Here is a 19,376-nt window from a genome sequence, read left to right as displayed (position 1 = left end):
ACACCCCACAGAGCACAGCCTCATCCTACACCCCACAGAGCACAGCCTCATCCTACACCCCACAGAGCACAGCCTCATCCTACACCCCACAGAGCACAGCCTCATCCTACACCCCACAGAGCACGGCCACATCCTACACCCCACAGAGCACGGCCACATCCTACACCCCACAGAGCACGGCCTCATCCTACACCCCACAGAGCACGGCCTCATCCTACACCCCACAGAGCACGGCCTCATCCTACACCCCACAGAGCACGGCCTCATCCTACACCCCACAGAGCACGGCCTCATCCTACACCCCACAGAGCACGGCCTCATCCTACACCCCACAGAACACGGCCTCATCCAACACCCCATGGAGCACAGCCTCATCCTATATCCTACAGAGCACAGCCTCATCCAACACCCCATGGAGCACAGCGTCATCCTATACCCTACAGAGCACAGCCTCATCCTACACCCCACAGAGCACAGCCTCATCCTACACCCCACAGAACACGGTCCCATCCTACACCCCACAGAACACGGCCTCATCCCACACCCCACAGAGCACAGCCCCCATCCCACACCCCACAGAAGCAGCTGGCAGGGTCAGCTTACCCAACTTGGGAGACAGGACCCTTGTGCCGCTCCCACCATCCCCAGGCCATACCCTCTCCCCTGCTCCTTCCACTCATGTCCTCACAGTGGGTGCCCAGACCCAGGACTTGGACTTGCCACTCTTCCATCCACACGGGCTCCCTAGCGTGGGGTCAGCTCCTCTCTGGGGCCACCTCACCGTGGAGACCTGTGGTTTTTTTTTTTTTTTGAGGCGGAGTCTCGCTCTGTCACCCAGGTTGGAGTGCAGTGGCCGGATCTCAGCTCACTGCAAGCTCCGCCTCCCAGGTTTACACCATTCTCCTGCCTCAGCCTCCTGAGTAGCTGGGACTACAGGCCCCCACCACCTCGCCTGGCTAGTTTTTTTGTATTTTTTAATAGAGACGGGGTTTCACCATGTTAGCCAGGATGGTCTCAATCTCCTGACCTCGTGATCCACCCGTCTCGGCCTCCCAAAGTGCTGGGATTACAGGCTTGAGCCACTGCACCTGGCCACCTGTGGTTTTTATTAATTCCAGGATCATCCTGGGCCACCTCACTGCAGAGACCTGCGGGTTTTATGAATTCCAGGATCATCTGTGAACAGCACAATTGGATCACACTCCAGTGAGCCTGTTAAAAGCATTAATTTGTTATCCATGAACATGTAAATACACCATAATTTTGGTAAGCGTGTGTTGAGATTTTGTTTTTAAAAATCTTCCTAAAAGCTCAAAAACGCAGTGGCCAGACCCCCCTCGCCCAGTAGAGGCTGCACTCGGCCCTCCCCAGCTGGCCCCATCTTCGGGCCCCTCCAGCCCCGGGGCCCAGCCTTGTCCCTCCCAACCAGGGCAGGGAAAGAAGCAGGAGGGGTGTTGATGGGGCCGCACGGGGGCTGCTGGGAGCCTCAGGAAGATCCATGGTTGACCTGGCACCTCTAGATCTCGTTATTTCTCTGGCACTCCACCAGGGTCCAGGATGGTGTTTCAAAGAACAATTGCACTTGGCAAATAAGCCAAGTAAATAAACTTAAAAATAAAGCACCGGGCCGGGCGCGGTGGCTCAAGCCTGTAATCCCAGCACTTTGGGAGGCCGAGACGGGCGGATCACGAGGTCAGGAGATCGAGACCATCTTGGCTAACACGGTGAAACCCCGTCTCTACTAAAAATACAAAAAAACTAGCCGGGCGAGGTAGCGGGCGCCTGTAGTCCCAGCTACTCGGGAGGCTGAGGCAGGAGAATGGCGTAAACCCGGGAGGCGGAGCTTGCAGTGAGCTGAGATCTGGCCACTGCACTCCAGTCCGGGCGACAGAGCGAGACTCCGCCTCAAAAAAAAAAAAAAAGAAAAAAAAGAAAAAAAAGAAAAAGAAAGCACCGATGGGCACATTGGCTCACACCTGTAATCCCAGCACTTTGGGAGACTGAGGCGGGTGGATCACTTGAGCTCAGGAGTTCAAGACCAGCCTGGGCAACATGGCGAAACCCCGTCTCTACAAAAAATAAAAAATTAGCCGGGTGTGGTGGCGTGTGCCTGTAATCCCAGCTACTTGGGATGCTGAGGCAGGAGAATTGCTTGACCCTAGGTGGTGGGGGTGAAACCCTGCCTCGAAAAAGTTTAAAAAATAACAATAAAATGCTGACAGCCAAGGGCCTGAGCACAGCCCCTCTGGCCAGGCAAGTGTGGGTGGCAGGATGCTGACCAAGAGTGTTGGATGGTGCATGGGGCTGGATGGGTTCTGGGCAGGCCTGACCTAGAACAAGAGACAAGGTGGGTGCTCGGGGAACCCACATGGCCGCCTCTCCTCAGGGCCAGAGGTGGGGCTCTAAGAGCACCTGCCCTTCGTGCCCCAGCTTTCGGTCCAGCCTCCAACGCAGGGGCCTCAGGCCACCAGGAACACAAATCTGCCATCCCATAAGCACAGGGCCTCAGGGCCTCACAGGTGGCATCCACGCTTGAACTCCGGTGCAGTGTCGCAGCTGCAGCTGTAGGATCATGCAGAGATGGTGACTTGCAGGTTCGGGGCCGCCCTAAACCTCCTGGTGGATCCTGGGATGTGCACCCTGACTGACCTCCCAGCTGGGCCTGCATCCCAGCATTTGGGCAGTGCTGACGCCTAGGGCCAGTTATGACCAGGCCAGTCCCACAGGGCACTCCTCCTGCCCTCTGCCAGTGGCTGGCTAGGTGCTCAGAGACGACACAGTCCTAACAGAGAGGCAGGAGGCTTGTGAGTCCCCAAACGTCCCTGCGGGGCCTCCCGCCTCTCAGGGCCCTGCTCATGCACACCTGGTGGCTGCACAGGTCCTTTGGACGCCGGCGGCGACTCTCTGGGAGGGAGGAGCAGAGACAGACCTGGGTGTCCGTGGCCACCACTGAGCCACCAAGCCTGCAGCGTGCGTGCCTTCGCGGGAGGGACACTTCCCATGGTTGAAACTGGCTGTGATGGCGAATTCTGCGTCCACCGAGAGGGCCTTGGATGCCCAGGTGGCTGGAAGTATTGCTTCCAGGTGCGTCTGTGCGAGATTCGAGTCTGAATCAGGGGCTGAGGAAGAAAGGTCTGTCCTCCCCAGTGCGGACAGGGATCAGCCCCTCCTCGGAGGCCCGGCTGAAACAGAAAAGCAGAGGACGGCAGCTTCATGTCCTGTGTGAGCTGAGACCTCCCTCTGCTTCTGCCTGTGGACATCAGATGGAGCTGCCAGGTCTCGGGCCTTTGGAGTAGAAGTTATAGCATTTTCCCCAACGTGACCCCCACTCTCAGGTCTCTGCACACAGGCCAAAGGACCTCACCTGGCTTCCCTGGCCTGCAGCGTGCAGACGGCAGACGGTGGGGCCTCTTGGCCTGCATAGTCGCGGGGCCAATCCTTACTCTGCATCTCCTTTCAGGTCTTTCTCTATCCACTGGCTTGGTTCCTCGGGAGAGCCCTGACCCACGCACCAGCCGAGTTTGCTTTTCATCAAGCCTTTCCGTCTGGTGCAGGTCAACACCCCACTCCGCCACGCACACAGCTGTGCCTGGCACAACACACGTCCACAGGTTACCTCGGGTCCCTCGGGTGCTCCTCCCACAACCCCACGTAGACAGAAGGCATTCCTCAGGCCTGGGAGCCCAGCCTCCCGCGTCCTTCTAAGGGCAGCCGGATTTCCTGTGGAGCCCGTGTCTTCTCCACTCTCAGCGTCCTGAGGTCCGGAGGGCAGGGACCCCACCATGCAGGCAGGGATATGAGGCAGGCGCTCCTAAGGAAAAGGGGGCGGCAAGCGGCCCTCGCCACCGGGTCACGCCTCACCTCTGCCAGAACCACTGGGCCGCTGGGTCCCGTTAGCGTTCACTCTATTAGACTTGAGTTTTCTGTAGCTGAAAATCAAAGATCTCAGCTGCTAACAGAGCTGGCGAGCCTCAAGCTGCTCCCGCAAAAACAGCTCCTGCAGCGACGTCCCCAAGTCCGCGTGGGTACAATGTGCCAGGGCCGGCCGCCAAGCCCAGGAGCCTCCCAGCAGCACATCCACACGTGCTTGTTGTGTTTTTATTTGTTGTTGTTTAAACTCAGACTGAGAGGCACAGAACGCCCCGGGGAGAGTGCAGCCTGCAGAGCCGGGAGCTCGCTTCCCGGGTTCTGATTCCACCTTGAGCACACGGGTGCAGCAGACACGGCCCAGAGCCCTCAAGGGCCACGCGGCGCAGACGCCCCCACCTCGGATCTTTCCGGATTCCTGGGGAATCTGTCGTCTCTGCAGAAGCTTGAGTTCATATTACTTAACAATTTCTTTCAAATCGACTCATCTTTTAAGTTCAATTAATTCGTTTCTTAAATAAGTGATGGGTTGGCACCAAAAATAGAAAACACATATCATTTTACTAGTAAATATCAGTAAACAGAATGGAAACAGGATGTTGCATTGAGAGTCTGGCCAGGTGTGCCTGTTAGAAAGCCCGTGTGCCCGGGAAACGCCCCTCTCCGATTAAGAGAGGTTGCCCAGGTCAGAGGCCAAGAGGCGGGCCCTGGTGCCATGGGAAAGGGTGGAGGAGGGTGGAGGGAAGCTCCCGCAGTGTGATCTGATTCTCTCCAACTCCATGTCCCTGGGCCAGCTCAAGGCCTCCGCCCCCACCAGGCACCCTCGGGATGGAGAAGCAGCAGCCCACCCTCATCTCAGAGGCAGAGAGGAGGTGGGCGGTGCCAGCGGGGGTCCTTCTGCTGTGCTGGGTGCCTCCTTCAGTGCCCAAGGCTGTTGCTTGGGGCATCCCCCTTTTACAGACAGGGAAACTGAGGTGCAGGAGGCGTGTGACCGGCCCACAGTCATGCAGCTGAGGAGAGAAGAGCTAGGTTTGAACCCAGGCAGTCGACGCCATAGTCAGCGAGGCAGGTGCCCAGGGTGGGCTCTCGCTCCAGGGGCCTCCTGGCATCCCAGTGGGGAGGAGGGTGCCTGGCAGTGGGTGGAGCCAAATGCTGCTCAACGTCCATGACCCACCCACAGGGCAGCCTCGCCAGGAAGAACTGCCCGGCCTGTGTCAGCCCTGACTGAGGGCCCTGTCAGTGCGGGATCGAGGCCCCCGTCGGTGCGGGATCGAGGCCCCTGTCAGTGTGAGATCGAGGCCCCCATCGGTCCGGGATCGAGACCCCTCCGGGGTGGTCCGGGATGGAGGCCGTGGTACACCAGCCACTCTGGAGACCTTGGTCTCCCGTCTGCTAATGAGTCGCCCGTCTCATCTGGGTCCTGGCAGATCCGAGTGAAACTGAATATGTGCTTCAAGCATCCAGGAGACAGGCACCACCAGAGATGGGACCTCAGTGCCCCCGGGAAACGGGGACCCACAGCGTCACATCCCTCATCAAGAACCTTCTGGCACGGCCCAGAGCCTAGGAGTGCAGCCAGCCTCCTTCCGAGGCCTATGGGCTGTCCAGGAGACCGAGGCCCGCCCTGGTACCCAATTATCTCCCTCGCTCACTTCGGCCCGACCACCCTGACCCCAGGGCCCACTGGGGCCTCTGCACCTGCCACCGACACCCGGCGCTTCCCCCCGATTCTCTCCTGGCAGCTCCTTCTCCTCATTCACAATTCAGAGAGTGGCTCCCTCCCCACCCAGCTGTGTGTGTCCCAGGTCACTGCAGTGGCACCAAACAGGGAGGTTCCACCCCACACACCTGTCCTCTCACACGGGACCCCACACAGCTGTCCCCTCACATACCTGTCCCCTCACACAGGAGGCCGGGAGTCGGATGTCAGGCACACAGGGCCATACTCCCTCTGAAGGCCGTGGGTAAGACGGCCTGCCTCTCCCAGGGCCCCGGCTGTGGCCACACCACTCCAGTCCCTGCCCCTGCCCCCACAGGGCCTCTTCCCCTCCAACCCCACAGTCTCTCCTCGTCTTATAAGGACCACAGTCATTGGATTTAGGGCCCACCGAATCCCCAGTCCTGGCTGAGGGCATCTTAACTAATTACCTCTGCAAAGACCCTGTTTCTAAATAAGCCACATTCCGAGGTTCCAGGTGAACATGAGCTTCCAGGTCGGCCCCATTTAACCATCCCCCCCAACCCAGGTACCCATTCATCCACATCACTCGGGCCTCCTCACAGGTTTGGCTCTGTCTGAGACCATCTGGACGATGCAACGTGCTCACTCCCTGTCTTCCTCCCTAGGATGTCAGCCCCTGAGGTGGGGACATCTCTGCTCAGGCCCAGGTCCTCAGTGCAGTGCAGGAACGCAGCAGGTGTTCACGGCTTTGCCAGGAAGGAACAGACGTGTGGCGCACAAGGTGGTGCCACTGCCCACAGAGACAGGCCTTCGGGTTGGAGGGGCCGGGCCCGCAAATGCCAGTTCGAGCACAGCAAGGACCCGGCACCCCCGTCCGTGGCTCAGTCGTCCCACAGAAGGCTCCGGGAGGGGTGAGTGTCTGCACAGGAAATGGGGGCGTCTCCCCGACCCCAGCTCCTGTCACCCCTTCACAGTTTGCCCTTCCTACTTCCAGAACTCGGGCAGCACCATGGGTGTCCCTAGGCATGGGAGCAGGGTTTGTAGGCTCTGCGAGGATGGAGGCGAGAGCAGTCCTGGGCAGCCTTCTAGGAGGGCATCGTGAGCCCAGGGGATGGGATGCAGAGCCCAGGGCCGAGCCGCTTCCATGCTACAAGATGATGCAACCCTTGGCACCTTTTAAATGACTGGAATATGAGTTTCTCGTTTCTGTGACTGGCAACCAGAGGGGGGACTGTGAGACTTAGGCTGACACCAGTCTCCTCGCTGAGTGGCGGGGCGGCCATCATTCTCCTCACCATCCCGTAAGGGAAAGCCCAGGTCACAGGGCGTTTCCTAGGGCGTGAGAGCCGTGCGTCAGCCTTGCCCCCTCCTCCAGCGCCTCCTGGCTTCTCCACCTCCTCATCCCTTCACAGGCATCTGTGCTTGTTCAAGAGAGAACGGGCCGCTGACCACACGGGTCTGAGGACACGGATCCCGTCCTGCCCGCTTGTCCTCAGTGGGATATCTGACACGAAAATTTACAGACTTATTTTTGTCAAGTTTCCAGCCAATGAAGGATAAACTGTCCTTTCAGAAAATAGTTCCAAGACTCAGAAATATGCAGGTTGCTGAGCTGAATTGTAAATGCAAACACTCAGCCCAGCACACGCTGACGCTGGGGATCACCGCCTGCCTGGGTCATTCCTAGAAGCTTGGGCTGCGTTTGCAGACAGAAGGCTGCGGACCGGGCCTGCCCCACGCAGGTCTGCTCTGCCCCAAGGGAAGTGGCTGACAAGTGTTTAGGAACTCATCTCCCCCAAGACTCAAAGGTGCAGGTCTGCACAGAGCCCACCCTCCAGGTCAAGGGAGCGGGCTGAGTGGCTCTGACCCGTCTATGGTCAGATGGGGTCAAAATCCCCGACAAATCCGGAGGCAGCTGTGGGGAGGACAGCTGTGTGTGAGCGCACGCAAGGAAGAGAACGCACCACCAAAATGTGTTCATCTCCTCAGCCGGGAAATGCCAGACTCCTCCGAGTGTCAGGAGACCCAGCGAACGTCGGGAAACAGGAGAGGCAATTCCCGTCCTGTAGCCACGAACCAGCCTCGTCATCAGAGTCAGAGCGGGGGCTCTGGCCGTGGCTGGTAACTATTTTTTCACTTTTTGTAGTAAATCCGCAATCATGGGGGAGCTGTGAAACTCCGCCGGGGCCTGGAGGTTAATGATCCAGGCGGAAAAACGGTCACCATGTCAATACTGCTGGCGTTTTGAAGCGAGACCTGCTGGGGCCGTGACTGAAGCCTCCGGGACACTGCAGCTGTCTTCCCGGCCACGGCCACTCCGGCCGTTTGGATCAGCAACGTGGGATGTTGTGACACACGGAGGGAATTCAGGGGAGGGTAGAGACGATGAACTCAAGCTGGAAAGGCTGCCTGGAACCAGCAGGAGTCATTTGGGAAATAAAACTCACAAATGAATAGGAAAAGCTTTCTGCTGGAAACCGCATTTCCTCGCAAGGAGAGTTTCTCAAAGCATTTCCAAAATGGAAATGCTTACGCAGAGCAGACGCTTGGAAAGCCCTTTTTAGAAACCCACACCTGACCCCCTCCGGGGCTCTCGAGGGAGGGTGTGACGGAGCCGGCAGAGTGGGGGTCACAGGACATTCCGAGACGCACGGCGGGCAGCAGCCAGGCACTGCTGGGACCCGACCTGACCCTGTGTGCCTCCGACCGCGCCTTCTGCAGGACCCCGTGCACCTCCAACGGCACTGTCTGCGAGCTCCTACCTGGCCTTCACTCATCACACAGGTCTGACGGGGCACGTGCTCTGTGCCAGGCATGAAAGAGACGCTGTCTTTGTGCAGCTGATGTGCCCGTGCCATGTCCGAGACCCCGGACCCACGGCTGTGGACGGGACAAAGGCAGTGTGGGCCGACTGCCTGTCACTTTGACAGCAGGGCGTCTTTGGACTGGCTCCCCAAGTTCACGCTCTCAGCTGTGCGGTCTGCCTGCCGCTGAAGCAGACGCCATCGCCCCTGCTCTTGTCAGAGAGACACCCTCCCATCTAGCCTGCCGCCCCTCTGCAGCCGGGTGCAAGGCAAGCGTTGGGTGGCCTGGCGTTCTCCCCCCACCTCCCCTTTCTCACCTCCCCGGCCTCTACATTCTGGTTCAGCCAGGTGTTCACTGGTAGTCACTCATGGTGCCGGGACCCCTGGCAGTGTTTTGCGTCCGAATTAGAGTTCTGGGCCCCACTGTGGCGAAGGTAGCCTGGGGAGATACGCCCCTTGGCAACCTGACCACCCCTTCCTCAAGTCCTCCAGCCCCGCAGGAACGTCCCCTCGGCTCCTGCTCTGCACACACTGGGGCTTCCCAAAGCAGGGGCTGCATCCCAGTGGGCCCAGCTTGCAGACATGGCTGTGGGCCATGCATGGGCACAGCTCCATGAGACGCCGCCCCTCTTCAGGCCTTGCTCTCCCAAATTCTTCTGGCATCGTACTCATGTGGCCCTGGCTCAGGCCTCCCTCGGGCACAGGGCAGGCCTCGGTGGGGTGGCACCTGCTGGAGTCTCCAGGCTGTTCCCATGACAGTCACCTTCTACTCACGGGTGCGCTGGAGACACACAAGTGTCTCTTAAGTTCATTTAAACAAAACAATGAATTGCTTGGAGAAAAACCCCCTCGCTTGCTCACTGGACAGATATTCATGGAGCACTGCGTTCATGGTACCGCCAGAAGCCTTGGGCGTCAGAGCCGGGACCAGACAGACACAGCCTCGCCCTCAGTGGACATGAGCGAGGTGTCACACAGACATGGGGGCATGCATGAGGCATGTGGGAATTCCTGAGACTGGAGGGAGCCTGAGTCCGTGTTCCCGGAGAGGGGGGCGTGGGCAGAACGAGTGTGCAATGAGCGTGCGCCACACCCCAACCTTCTCTGGCCAGCAACCACCTGGCTACAGTGGGGCCTTCCGTTTTTTCAATTCAAACTTTTAGTAACTACAGAAACCTAGGTCCCTCTGAAGCCAGTGCCACCTCGCCGGACCTCTCTGGGCCCTGTGGCCCACCCTGTCCCAGGCTCCCAGCTTTCCTGCTGCTCAGGCCCAGACTCTCAGACCTGAGCCTGCCCTGTGACCTGTGCTGGGGCAGGTCAGTGAGACGGAATTCACATATGTGTGCTCTGAATTTTAGAAACGACCTCCCTCACAACCAACCAACAAAAGGAAAACTTCCCATCGTCATCCCCGGCTCCATCCTCCGTTCAGAGCCTTTCTTCCTGGGGGGCAGGAGGGCCGGAACCGCGCCAGGCAGGGGCAATTCTACTGTCCCGGCAGAGTGAGTCCAGCCGCTGCGACGTGGGCAGGCCTGCTCCCTGGTGGTGACCTTCACCCCCTCCACGCCCACAGCGACAAACAGCCCAGCGCGCCTTAGCACTGCCCAGGCCTCGCATGGACACAGGGTGGGCCCTGCAAACGCCTAGAGAAAGTGGGGGCTCTTTGTCTCCCTCTCCCCTTCCCATCCCAAGGGGCTTGAAAATTTTCTTAAAGGCAGATGGGTTTGAATGCCCAGAAAACTGAACAGAGACCGTTCCTCCCCTTCTTTTCCTTGAGTTTAGAGGCGCTGAAATTTAGTGTTTATGAGACTTACTGTGTCTGCTGCATGCACAAAACCATGGATGCTGTCATTTATGTGCAATTGAAGATATTCAGAAGGATGGTTTTTGTGTATAAACATTTTATCCTTGCCTTGAGCGTGAATTTAGAAGCAAACCCTGACGTACACAGAGGAGTGACCGCACAGAGCTTCCTTAACCAACATCCCTCCAGGGCCTCATGAATTTGAAACCGCACACATTCCTTAGGACTTCTTTGCCAAGGTCAATGGACATCCCAAAGAAAGGCCACTGGGCCAGTGGAGGCAGGGTGCGGGGAGAACTTCAGATTCCAGGCCCCTCCCCAGCCCGACAGCCCTCCTGCTCCTCCACTCCGAGGAAGACGTGGACTTCCTTCCACTAGGCCCCTCCCAGCCAGCAGAGGAATTCCAGGAAGCAATCAAGGCAGGGAAAAGTGATCAATCCATTTTGTTTTGGATTTCCCCCTCTCCTTTCTGAACTCAGATGGATTAGTATCGAGTGGGAGCTCCCAGGAATCAATCTTGCATCCTGGGATGTCACATTCTGGAACAGGCTGTGATGGAAGCAGGCTGCCTCCTCCAGGGAGCCTTCTTCCACACCTTGAACACCGAGAGCCTGTGCCAGCATCGGAGGGGGTAATGCTGTTTCGAACGGCCTCATGGGGACAAATGTCAAGCCTCTACTGCACTGCCCTCCCCTTAGGGCCCCACCAGGGGTGAGAGTAATTTGGTGTCTCCCACCATTTCCTGGGGCCAAGACTGACTGACTCTTGGGTTAGACACTGTGCCAGGCCCACTGGTCACAGAGAGGAACGCGGTACAGCCTCATCACAGAGGGGGATGAAACTCGGCCTCATCAAAAGGTGGAGGGCAGACAGAGAGCAGACAGACGGTGGGGGCAGTTCAGAGGCAGGCTGACAAGGGAGGAAAGCTGGGATGAAGGAAAGAAGGAGAAACTATTTTAAAAGCAAGAAAGGAGGAAGGGGGAGGGAAGCGAAGAGGAAGAAGGGAGGGGAAAGAGGACCGGAGGAGGGGGGACAGGAGAAGGTACTGGGGGTGGCGGGCTGGGGCAGGGGGAGACACACTTTCCTGGAATGCTTCCTGATCTCCTGCTAATGTCAGCAAAGCAGGCCATGGGTCCTGGCTTTTTCCACCACCAAGCATCCCGGCCGACTCTCACCTTGAAGGGTGAGGCAGGGAAAACGACTCACAGGGCGGAGCTGCCCTCGTGGTGTTACGCAACCTCAGCGTGCTGCCAATGTTTTTATGTAATCCTCCGACTCTCCCCATAAAACAGACCATAACACCGTGGCAAGCACACTTCAATAGAGCCATGTGCTATTGCCAGGCACGCCGCCTTCCGGGAGATGAATCGCACTGCCGGGCGGCCAGGCGGCTGCTTGAACTACTTTTCTCCCCTCGTGGCTCCAGCTGAATCAGAAAGATCAGAGAAGCCACAGAGCTCACCAAGCACAGTTCTGCGGGAAAGTCAGGGATTCTGTGGGTGATGGTGCTCAGGAAGTCGGGGTGCTCTGAGCCAGACAAAGCTGGGACGACCCCTTGTCATGGGGACTCACCTTCCCTCCCACCCCACGGCCTGTCTGCAGCTCGCCCTCGAGAGGGTGCGGCTCCTGAAGGAAACGCAAGACCACCCCCGTGTCTTCGCCCCCACACACAGCAAGCACATCCGGAGCCCGTGCTTGCCCGCGTAACCCCAGCTCCCGTCACCTCCCACTCCAGCCTGTTAGGGATGCTTTCTGGAGGAGGTTTGCTGGGGCTGCCAATGCAGAAACCTGAATCATCGACATGGAGCGGAAAGCCGCGTCGGGTAGTGATGTGGGCACATGCAAACTTTCTCTTCCTTCCTGGCGCCCCGATGCAGCGCGGCCTTGGGGGCAGCTGCTCCTCCGGTCCTGCTCTGGGAAGGTGGAGCGAGTGGAAAAGTGCTTGCTCTCAGCAGCTGTGGCCACTGGCCCTGACCTGTGGTGACACCGGTGCTGCCTCTCGGGCTGACCTACATCCACTCGTGATGAAATAGACCCACCAGGAGCTGGAGGCTTTCATGGACTCTGGGGCTCCCAGGTGCCACAACCTGGGTCTCCCTGGGTAATGAGTCCTGCCAAGCCCTGCTTGATCCTCAACTCCATCCTCCCACCAGCCTCAGGTCTCAGCCTCATGCTTCTCCCATAACAACTTTCTAACCAGGCCTTGGGCACCCCCAGGACAAGGGCTGCCTAGCACAGTAGTTGAAGCATTTGGGGTGACTTCGAACCTCAGGGGCAAAGGATACTGCACCAGCAGCCTCCCAAGGGTGGTGTCCCCACCCTCCTCTTTCCCCACCTTCAAGAGTGGAGGGGTTGGCGCAGCCTAAACCTGACGCCCCCGCCTAAACCTAACGCCCCTCACTCCTGGAGTGCCAAGCCAGCCCCCCACCCCACACTCCTGGACCTGGGGCACTGCCTGCTCCTGGAGCAGCTCCACAGAGTGCCTGCAGAAGCTCCCCTGGGGGGTAAGTTTGGAGTCATTGTGGGGGCAGGGGGACTCCTCAAGACTCCACTGGAGGGGTGGGTGCTGTGGGGCGGGGGGCGGGGCACCCAGGCTGCTGCCTGCTGCTAGAGGGGCCTCTGCGGCCCTTCCCTTTCCTCTCTCCTGCATATTCCCTCCCACAGGGGCGCAGAGGGGCGCCCACCCGAGTCTGGCCTGACCCATCGCGCCCGCGGTGGCCGCTGTCCCCAGCAGGGCTTCCCCTGCACCCTGGTGCCCCCGCTCACCGTTGAGCTGGTTGTAGACCACCTCCTCCAGGTGGTCCAGGCGCTGCAGGATGGCCTCGCGGTCCCCCAGCGCGCCCACCTTGGCGTGTCGGCTGCGCACCCGGCGGTCGCCGCTCACGATGCGCACGAGCTCCTGGGAGCGGCCCTGCAGGCGGCAGTACACGGAGAACAGGACGATGCCCACGAACACCAGGATGTTCACCGTCAGCAAAGTTCGGATCTTCCTGGCCACCGCCATGAACGCGGCTGCAGCGGGGGCCTCACTCGCGGGGCATCCCCAGCGTCCCCGCCCGGGCCTCGGCTTCGGCTTTGGCTTCGGGGACCATGAGCCGCCCGGGGCTGCGGGGCTCGGCCGGGAGCTGTCCCTTCAGCACCAGCTCAGCGCGCCCGGCCACGGCCGCCCAGGGTCCCCCAGAGCGCAGGGGGCTGCCCGGGGCTGGGGTCGCGGGGCGCGGCCGGCATCCCCCACTCAGAGGGCGCGGCCCCGCCCCGGGGAGCGGCGAGGGGGGCCGGGGGCGCCGGGGGGCGGCGGGGGAGGTGCGGGCGGCGGCGCTCGGTGTCTGTGCCGGCTCCGGTCCTGCCCGCCCCGCAGCCACCGCGCCGGTGCAGAGTGACGCGGCCTCAGCTCAGCTCATCTGCATCCGCGGCCCCAGGACCGCCCCGCCCCGCCTCCCCCGCCCCGCAAGGCCGCCCCCCGGGACCGCCCCGCGCGCCTGCCCCGCCCCCCCAGCGCGTCCCCCGGGACCCCAGCACAGCAGGTCCGGGGGCAGCGCGCAGAGCCTGGGCCAAGGGCACGCGGGCGCGGGGGGCGGGCCAGGCGCGGACCCTCCCTCCCCAGGACCCGCCAGACGCCCGGGGCTCCCAATGGCCAGCACGGTCCGAATCGACCCCAAGCTTAACCCGAGGGCAGCGGGGCCTCCGGGAATGCCCGGCCAGGGCGGTGTCGCCGGCGTGAATGGGGGAGGGGGCGGCCGGGGCAGGACCCGGGGCAGGGCCTCTCTGGTGGTCTCCTGCCCACCCCTCCCCAAGCCCAGCTCCCGGCCTCCCTCCCTCTCCCGCGTCCGGGGCTGAGGACTGGGGAAGCTGAGTCCCGGGGCGGGTGTGGGGGTGGGGCTTGGGATGCAACAGGGGACCCCGGAGCCACCAGCAGGGGAGAAGGGCCCCGTCCCTGAGCCAGGCTCGCAGGTAAGACGCGAGGCCGCAAACCTCGGCGGCCCCCACCCCAGCCCAGGCTCTGATCTGGCCCCACACTGGCGTTTTGTGGAGGAGAACCTGGAATCCACAGGAGATGTCAGCCAAGCCACCAGCACAGGGGCCCAACTTCCAGTGGCAGCACCCAAGAGACAGGAGTTCCACCCAAAGGCAGGGTTCACCCCTGTGTTCCCAGAGATCCGACCCGGAGTGGCGCTCAGTAAATGTGTGTGGGATGAGTGAATAAATGATGGAGCATTTATTAAGCACCCGTGCTTGGCTCTCCACACAGAGATGAGTAGGACAAGGGACTTCACAGCTCTTGGCTCTGTGTGTGTGTGTGTGTGTGTGTGCGTGAGCGTGCATGCATTTGCCTCTGCGTGCCCATGTATCTGCATAGGTGCACGTCCGTTTGTCAGCGCACATGCATGTACATGTGTCCATGTGTTTCCATGTGCATGTGTCTGTGTGCCCACCTGTGTCCATGTGTCTGTGTGTATATCTGTGTGTGCATGTGCCTGCATGTCAGTGTGCATTGTGTCTGTGTGTGCTCATGTGTGTGCATGTGTCTGTGCATGTGTGTATCTGCGTATGTGTCTATGTGTGTCTGTGTCTGTGCGTGTGTTCATATCTCTGTTCATGCGTGCATGTGTCTCTGTATATCTGTGTGCATGTGTCTGTGTATCTATGTGTCTGTGTGTCCATGTGTGCATGTGTCTGTGTATCTGTGAACAAGTGTCTCTGTGTATCTGTGTGCATGTCTATGTTTGTGTGTTCATGTCTATGTTTGTGTGTTCATGTGTGCATGTTTCTCTCCAGGTATGTGTCTCTGTGTTTATGTTCGTGTGTGTGGATGCCTGTGTTCATGTGTACATGTTTCTGTGTGTGTGTCTATGTATGTTCATGTGTGTGTTGTCTGTGCGTGTTCACATGTGTGCATGTCTCTGTTCATATCTGTGTTTGTTCATGTGTTCGTGTGTCTGTGTTTGTGTGTATATCTGTGTGTGCATGTGCCTCTGTGTGTGTGTGCATGTGTCTGTGTGTGCACATGTGTGTAGGGAGAGCTGGGGGGTTCTGGCTCTGAGCTTAGTATTCTATTCTTCAAGTATCCATTTCTTGGTGTCAGGCATGACAGCCTATCCAACTTGGAGGTTTTCTGCCCCTTCGCTGAGGCTGGGTGAGATGAACACCCATTTCTCCTTTCTTTGTTGAGCCATTCTTTTCTTCCTCAGGACGTTTATCTCAGGAAATCCAGAGGACCAGAACCAGGCAGGACCCAGCACTGGGACGGAGGCAGCTGTCTGCAGGGCGTTTACTGTAGATATGTATCACCTGTTCTGAGACGGAGCCAGGGAGGCTGTTTTTAATCATCCGGGAGGTGATTACGATGCAGCCAGTGTGATAAACCCCGGTCTGTTTTTGATCAATAGCCATTCCCATGTCCCTCCTTAAAGTGTCGTATTTTTCTGTTTATAAAATGCAGGTTGTAAATGTTTCCCGACGTTACAAGGACAGCTGCTGGAATAATGATGCAGGTAGCTGGCACACATGCAGGGCAAAGGTTTCACCAGGCACGGTCTTCTATGCCTGTCACCTAGTTAATACCAACAGCAGCCACGTTGAAGTGTGATACAAACTGGTGGTACCTAATTTTCCATGTGAGGAAACTGAGGCACCAAAGGGCAACTGACTTGCTCAAGGTCACGTCAATGGCAAAGCATGGATCTGGGATTCAAGCCCAGACAATTGGGCTCCAGAATCGACTTTATTAGTCATGGCCACTCAAGAGAAAACATCAAGCACTTTCCATTATATGTTTAATGAAAACGATGTTAACGTGGCTTTGTAGGAGAAAACATTTTATTCGTGTAAATACATTTTACTGCATTCTAAAATCTAGCAGGAAAAGATGTGGCCTAACTACCATCAAGATTTGGGTAAATTTCATTGGAAATATAAGCACACTGGACATGGGAAAATACTAGTGTACTTTACATGGAAGAGAATGCATCAGATAGTCTGGCAAACTATCATTTGCTGGATTTTCAGGACATACGGGAGGCCGGGTGCTGTGACCTCCCCCCAGCAATTTGGGAGGCCGAGGCCAGTGGATTGCTTGAGCCCAGGAGTCTAAGACTAGCCCGGGCAACATGGCAAAACCTCATCTCTACAAAAAAGGACAAAAAATTAGCCAGGCGTGGTGGTGCACAGCTGTAGTCTCAGCTACATGGGAGGTTGAGGTGGGAGCATCACCTGAGCCTGGGGAAGTCAAGGCTGCAGTGAGCCGAGATCACACCACTGCACTCCAGCCTAGGTAACAGAGTGAGACCCTGTCTCAACAAACACACACACACAAACACAAAAATATACACATGCTGAATGCTCAGTGAGTTGTAACATGTGAGGCGGCCCCCGGGGCGCAGATGTGCCCCTGTCTGAGAAGACACACGTACCCACGGGGTGCAGAGATGAACCCCTGTCTGAAAAGATGCATGTACCCATGGCTGCCCCTCATCTTAGCACCACAGTGCCAGCCCCACCCCGTCTTTGATAAACCCTGGCCTTCCAGGGCCTCCCTTAGAGAGCCAGCCCCTGCCGAGTCCACAAAGGTAGCTGCGGTCCGGGGTGCCGACCCTTCGCATCGGGAGAAACCCTCACCAGTAGCATCACCCCCCAGTGAGCCAAGATCACACCACTGCAGCATCACCAGGGAGGCATCTGGGTGTCACTGCAGAACTCTGGAGGGGCAGGCTCTCGTGTGGGCGGGGGCCGTGGAGGACGCGGTGTGGGATTTAAAACGAGCCCAGTGAAGGGAAATGCTGGTACTTCAATGTCCATGAGCTCAAGCCCTGTGGGAGGTTTAGCCTCGATTACTCTGTACAGATCTGAACAGCATTCACCCCCAGTTGGACGTGGCCCTTTCCTCGAACCACAGATTGGAACTCAAGGTCACTGAAGTGCTTTCTGGCCACATCATGGAGAGAAAGGCATTTTCTCACTCAGGCGCCACCCAGGGAACGCGGCGTGCTGTGTTTTAGCATCTAAATGTGTCGCTCGAGGAGGCAGGGTTATGCCATGATCACAAGCAACCCCCAAATCTCAATGGCATAAATGACACAGGGTAATTTCTCACGGGATTGCGCATCCACCTGGGTCACCGGGGAGTTCTGCTGACCAGAGTCGCTCGGAGCCCCTGCGTGAATGCTGGATGGCCAGCCGGGGAGGAGCACTCAGGGGCCTCGCACTGTCCACGCCCCACACCGAAGTGACACCCGTTGCTTCCACCCATCACCTGCTGGAGAGAGACTGTCACACGGGCCTCGAATGCAGTGGGGTGGGAGCATGGGCGCCTGTACGCAGTGGGGTGGGAAGGGAGATCCCACCACGTGCTTGGAAGACGGGAGAACCGGGGTGTTTTGGTGAGTAGTGCTCTCTCAGTCAGCACCGCAGCCTTCCAGCCAATCGGGATTTTATGCCAAACCCACCTCATGCCCCCAAATGCCAGGCTTCCCAGCGTTGCTACAAATGACACGCTGTCCAATCAGACTTCAGTGCAACCATGTCACAGAAGACATGACTAAAGCAAAACATGACTTTTGGTTTTGACGAGTTTGGGTCTGGGCCTCTGCTTCCCTCTCCTGGGCCAAGATCCTCTGGGCGTGGAGTTCAGGAATGAGGGTGGGACCTTCCCCAGGAGATCCAAGTGTGGGCGGCGGTTGCTCGGACCAAGTCCTCAATGAGAGTGACCTCGACAGACATCCGCTGGCAGCTCCAGTTCAGGCCCAGGAGACAAAGTCGGGGTCACTGACACCCCAGATTTTTTTTTGATGACTGAATCATTATTTGAACGCTGGTCTGTTGGATTTCAAGACCTGTGATTTTTTCCACTGCTGACTCCTGGGACAGCAGAGTTTCTTAGATTGGACATAACAACACACTGATCCCCTCCCCTCCTGCTTTTCTGTTTTTAAAATTATTTTGTTTTTAATTCACAAATATTGCATATGTCATATGGGGTACCATGCGATGTTGATATATGTTTAAAATGTGGAATGAATAAATCAGGCTAATTTACTTTTTTTTCTAAAAGGACCTCGGATTCAGAATTAACTTTCATTTTCATTCCACTTTGCTTATACAGCCTTGGCAAGATCAGTCCTTTGTGGCACATCCAGGATTTAAGCTTTGGACCACCAGTGAGGAGGGCGTTGGTCTGAGCCTGCTTTTCCAAATGCTGTGTTCCCTTCTTGGGCTCAGGCAGCAGATCCAACTGTAAGTGGCTTTAAAGAGACAGCAGACATGTTTGTGGCAGTTTATTCATTGCCCCTGGGTGCCACCCTTGCATGCCCCCTATGTGACAGCTGGTGGCCCACAGCCCATTAACTCTGCAGATGGGCACAGCAGACCTTGGGGAGGTGCTGCAAGTTCATAGTGTGCTGAAGATGAAGAGATGCCAGGGACTCAAACCCACCGGCCGAGGCACCACCCGCTTCTCCAGGTAAAGAAGTGAGTCCCAACCGGTGAACAGATGTGAGAAGTGGTGCCAGGGTGAGAATGTGTGTGTGCCTCTGTGTGTGCATGTGTGTGTGTATATGTGTGTGCATATGAGCCTCTGTATGTCTGCACCTGCACATGTGCATATGTGTGCATGCATGTGTGTGCGTGTGTGCATGTACGTGCATGTGCGTGAGTATGTACATGTGTGTGCATGTGTCTGTGTGTGCATGAGCCTCTGTATGTCTGCGCCTGCACATGTGCATGTGTGCCTAAGTATGTACACGTGTGTGCATGCATGTGTGCCTATGTGCCTATGTACATGTGTACCTGAGTGTGCCTGCACATGAGCACATGCATATGTGTGCATGTTTGCCTGAGTATGTACATGTGTGTGCATGCATGTGTGTGCATGCGTGCCTCTGTGTATGCCTGAGTATATACGTGTGTGCATGCATGTTTGTGTGAGACAGGGAGAGAGAGGGAGTGAAGGAGGGAGAAAGAGAAAAAGGGAGAGAGAGGAAGATGGAATGGGGATAGAAGGGAGTTATAATAAAAATGGAGGACTTTGGGTGCATTTTCTGCTATTTTCTTCTCCCCAAAACACTGTAAAAGGGTTATAGAATTTGAGTTTCCTCCCCGCTGAAATTGCGTTTACCGCTTGGGTGCTGACCCAGCTTTGTGATGACTGTGGTGCGATGCCGGTTCCCTGGCAGCACTTGTCAACAGGGTCAAATGCCTGTTCCTTGCTGGTCTCTTCTGTGGAACA

General features: G+C 57.7%; 1 protein-coding gene across 1 annotated transcript in view; it reads right to left on the bottom strand.

Moving 5' to 3' along the window:
* Positions 1–13,542, bottom strand: part of GALNT9 (polypeptide N-acetylgalactosaminyltransferase 9) — a 115,228-nt gene extending 101,686 nt beyond the window's left edge. The window contains exon 1 of the mRNA XM_033220062.1: positions 12,923–13,542. Within this exon, the coding sequence (XP_033075953.1) occupies positions 12,923–13,160 (238 nt within the window). The 5' untranslated portion in view covers positions 13,161–13,542. The remainder of the gene's footprint in view (positions 1–12,922) is intronic.
* Positions 13,543–19,376: the final 5,834 nt, after the last annotated feature.

Source organism: Trachypithecus francoisi, unplaced genomic scaffold (genome assembly GCF_009764315.1).
Source record: "Trachypithecus francoisi isolate TF-2019V2 unplaced genomic scaffold, Tfra_2.0 Lachesis_group11, whole genome shotgun sequence".
NCBI classification, from domain to species: Eukaryota; Metazoa; Chordata; class Mammalia; order Primates; family Cercopithecidae; genus Trachypithecus; species Trachypithecus francoisi.
The sequence above is the reverse complement of the archived record's forward strand: the minus strand, read 5'-3'. Positions and strand labels throughout refer to the sequence as shown.